Source organism: Vollenhovia emeryi, unplaced genomic scaffold (assembly GCF_000949405.1).
Source record: "Vollenhovia emeryi isolate VEMERY1.0 unplaced genomic scaffold, V.emery_V1.0 DF942887.1, whole genome shotgun sequence".
In the NCBI taxonomy this organism is placed as follows: Eukaryota; Metazoa; Arthropoda; class Insecta; order Hymenoptera; family Formicidae; genus Vollenhovia; species Vollenhovia emeryi.
Genome location: NW_011963479.1, coordinates 1 through 3,391, shown reverse-complemented (window position 1 = coordinate 3,391; position 3,391 = coordinate 1). Strand labels below are relative to the sequence as shown.

General features: G+C 40.2%; 1 protein-coding gene across 1 annotated transcript; it reads right to left on the bottom strand.

Annotated features, from left to right (window-relative positions):
* Positions 1-867: 867 nt before the first annotated feature.
* LOC105567383 (prostatic spermine-binding protein-like) lies at positions 868-1,497 on the bottom strand (the record flags this gene model as incomplete). The annotated part of the gene is made up of 4 exons (XM_012022230.1): positions 1,436-1,497; positions 1,126-1,368; positions 997-1,053; positions 868-924 (listed from the first exon to the last, which is right to left on the bottom strand). Coding segments are annotated over exons 1-4 (419 nt in total), but the record flags the coding sequence as incomplete, so codon positions are not given.
* Between the last annotated feature and the right edge of the window lie 1,894 nt (positions 1,498-3,391).

The following is a 3,391-nucleotide window of genomic DNA, read 5'->3' as shown; positions in this document are numbered from 1 at the left end:
ATACATTTATAAAATATTCAGGGAATATCGTATATTCATTCGAGATGATGTTGAGAATATACATAGAATGTACCTCTTATAGGATGCATATATATTTATGAATATTCGTAGAATATCGTATATTCATTCGAAATGATAGGAGGAATATACATAAAATATACCTCTTGTACATTCTATGAATGTTCAACTAATGCAGCAAGATATGCACGATAATACTGAGTAAAACTATAGCTATTTATTATCCCTACGTGTAATTTTGCGGCTATTTAATTATTTAATGAAGAAATAAATAATGATAAAAATATATTTTTTATTGCGAGTTTATCAAACTGGTCCATCTGTTGGTTTGTAAGCTGGAACTCAGAAAGCATTTTGACATCCAATGTATATACATTGCATGTACAGCGCGTTGCATTTGCACATACCTATGTGATATCCAATGTATGTCGTTGATGTATGTTCATAGGATATGTCATACACTGATGTATATGCAATGTATATACATTGGATGTCAAAATGCTATCTGGGTAACAGAGTGGCTGTTCTTGGTTCACGCAAGACTCTCCGCCAACAGTCTTGCGTTTAAGCCCCGCCACCGCGTCAAGGTGACAGCCACGTCGGCAGGGAGGAAGGGTAGGAAGGGTCAAGATTGATGGATGGAAGGAAGACAACGTGAATAATTCAATAAACATAAGACTGTCTGAATATATATATTTATTTATTGGATTAATTATTAATATTGGTTACGATTAATTAAAATAAAGTAATTGGGACGTTGCGTCATTTCACTCCTTTCTGAAAAAAGAAAATTATTTTACATTGGTTGCACGATGAGAAAAAGCAAATAATTAACAAATAAATGTTTACCTTGGACGTTTGACGCCGTCCTGGACATCGTCGTCGTCCAGTTCCTCGTGCTCCTGTCTGAAAAAAGAAAAATATTTTACATTGGTTGCGCGATGAGAAAAAGAAAATAATTAACAAATAAATGTTTACCTTGGACGTTCGACGTCGTCCTCGACATGGTCGCCGTCCAGTTGTCCGTCCTCCTTTCTGAAAAAAGAAAATTATTTTACATTCGTTGCACGAAAAGGAAAAGAAAATAATGAACAAGTAAATGTTGACCTTGCACTTTTGTCCACGTCTTCCTCGTCGTCGTCGTCGTCGTCGTCGTCGTTGTCCACGCCGTCGTCCACGTCAAAGCTGTCCACGTCAAAGTTGTCCACGTCAAAGTTGTCCACGTCCAAGTGGTCCACGTCCAAGTTGTCGAGGTCGCCCAAATTACTCAATGCGTCGACGTCCACGGTCGACGCGGTGTCATCGTTGGACTCGGCGACGTCATGGGAATTAGTTCGTAATCCTCCGTCTCTGAAATAAAAGGCAGATGTACATTATTCGACGCGACGATGGTACTTTTGCGTACAAACATACTCACGTCCACTCGATTTCTTTGGGCTCCTCCAGGTCCCTCTCGTCGAATTTAAGAGGCCGCGACATGATACTTGACAACTGCATTATAAAAATGGTATACTGGTTACGATAGATTTACATGTATACGTGCCGCAAAGCCATACAGCACGCGTGTCTATTCGACATCTTTGAGTCGTCTTTCAGACACACGTATCTAAAAGACAACTCCGAGACAAATTAAATGTGTCTTCTCGACATGCATATTGAGAAGAAAGCATAAGAAATGTAGCCATGTATGTACTTTTTGTTATTCTCCTAATAATGTATCGATGTATCCGTGATATAATTGAGAGAAACAAATAGACGGTAATAGTCTACAGCTCCTCTAAAATATATCGGTAAAACATTTAATACATCTATCGCCTAATAAACATTACAAGGAGAATGAAATTCAATCATTATGAGAATAACAAGACGTACGTAGCTACTCGAAATACATATTCGCAGTCCGTTGTTATATTTCGGATCGGATCTCGAGCTCTTTTTTTGACACATGACACAGAGCCGTACTAACCTCTTTAGACAACACACTCGACAGGATGGAGACGGATGGAAATTGACTATATTTTCGAGTAGAGTTTGTTCCGCGATTGAAACTTTGGCCACGGTCAATGATATCTTTACACGATTGGCTGCATCTACGAGTATTAACCAATCGTACCGAGCGCGACCCATAGGTGGCGACGTGCGCACGTTCCGTGTGTACGCGGTTCCAAGTACGACACAGAGTCAGGTGACAGCGATCCAATTGTTCGACAGACCCCCGAGAGAGTAGAGGTAGAGGTAAGAGAGATAATATTGGTCGCGATAAATAGTATTATTACAATTGCCAGATACGGTCGTTGACGTGTCGACGATTCAACAAATTGTCATCTATTTCAGATTGAAATGGCGTGCTACAGCGTCGACCAAATAAATAAAAACCCGTGGCTGTCGATCCAGGACGTGGTTGGCGACGCCAAGACGTGGCCCCAATTCATACGTACTATGTTTTGGGACCGCAACTTTGTGGACCACAACAGGATGGTCAATTTTGCGATCCTGAACCACGTGTCGGAACCTTTTTTGCACGAGGTTCTAGAGTTTACATTAAAAACTGCGTACACGCCGGACAGGCGAAGGCAGATAACGGATAGATTCCGTTATTACAACCACGAGGTAAATGTTGAAATTGTTATGGATAACGACATCCGCTGACTCGATCGACGAGTTGTTTAATCGTTGCGTGCCTTTGCAGGAATTGGGCGAGATGCGACGTAGCCGTGCGTATAGCTACAACGTCCACTGTAAGTGCATGTTCAACCTCAATTTTGGTCCAGTGGATCCGTCAGTAAGACGAAGAGAGTGAATGTTGTATACATACTATACAGTGAGACACATGTATGATACAATAAAAATGAAAATATACCTCGTACGTGTCCGTTATTCGGCAGCTCTCTCTCTCTCTCTCCCTCCTTCTTGGTCCGTACTCCTGTACTCTCCCGATTGGTAGTCTGAAATATTGGAAACGTTATTAGCAAGTAAATATTGATCCGTCGATCCTATGACGTTAAATACAAATTCTTATAAACATAAGGCTTGTTTTCTATTGCTGCACTGGTCAACTAGTGCAGTAATGTAGAATGAGAAAAATGTACTTGTCCTACTCAAACTTATTGCACTAGTTGACCAGTGTAGCAACAGAAAACAAGCCTATAGTATCGTAGCAACATTGTATATATAGGATAGAAAAGCTCGTGTACTTGGATAAATGAGATATGAAACGAAAGAAATGTATAGCTTTTTACTGGCAACGAAATATAGATGGAGAGATATTAAAGATTATCGTTAAATATAAGAATAGACTGTTAAGGAGCCTTGACGAGCGAGCAACCGAATGAAATGCCAAGTATGCTTTTCTGTACAGCAGAGAATACAGTTG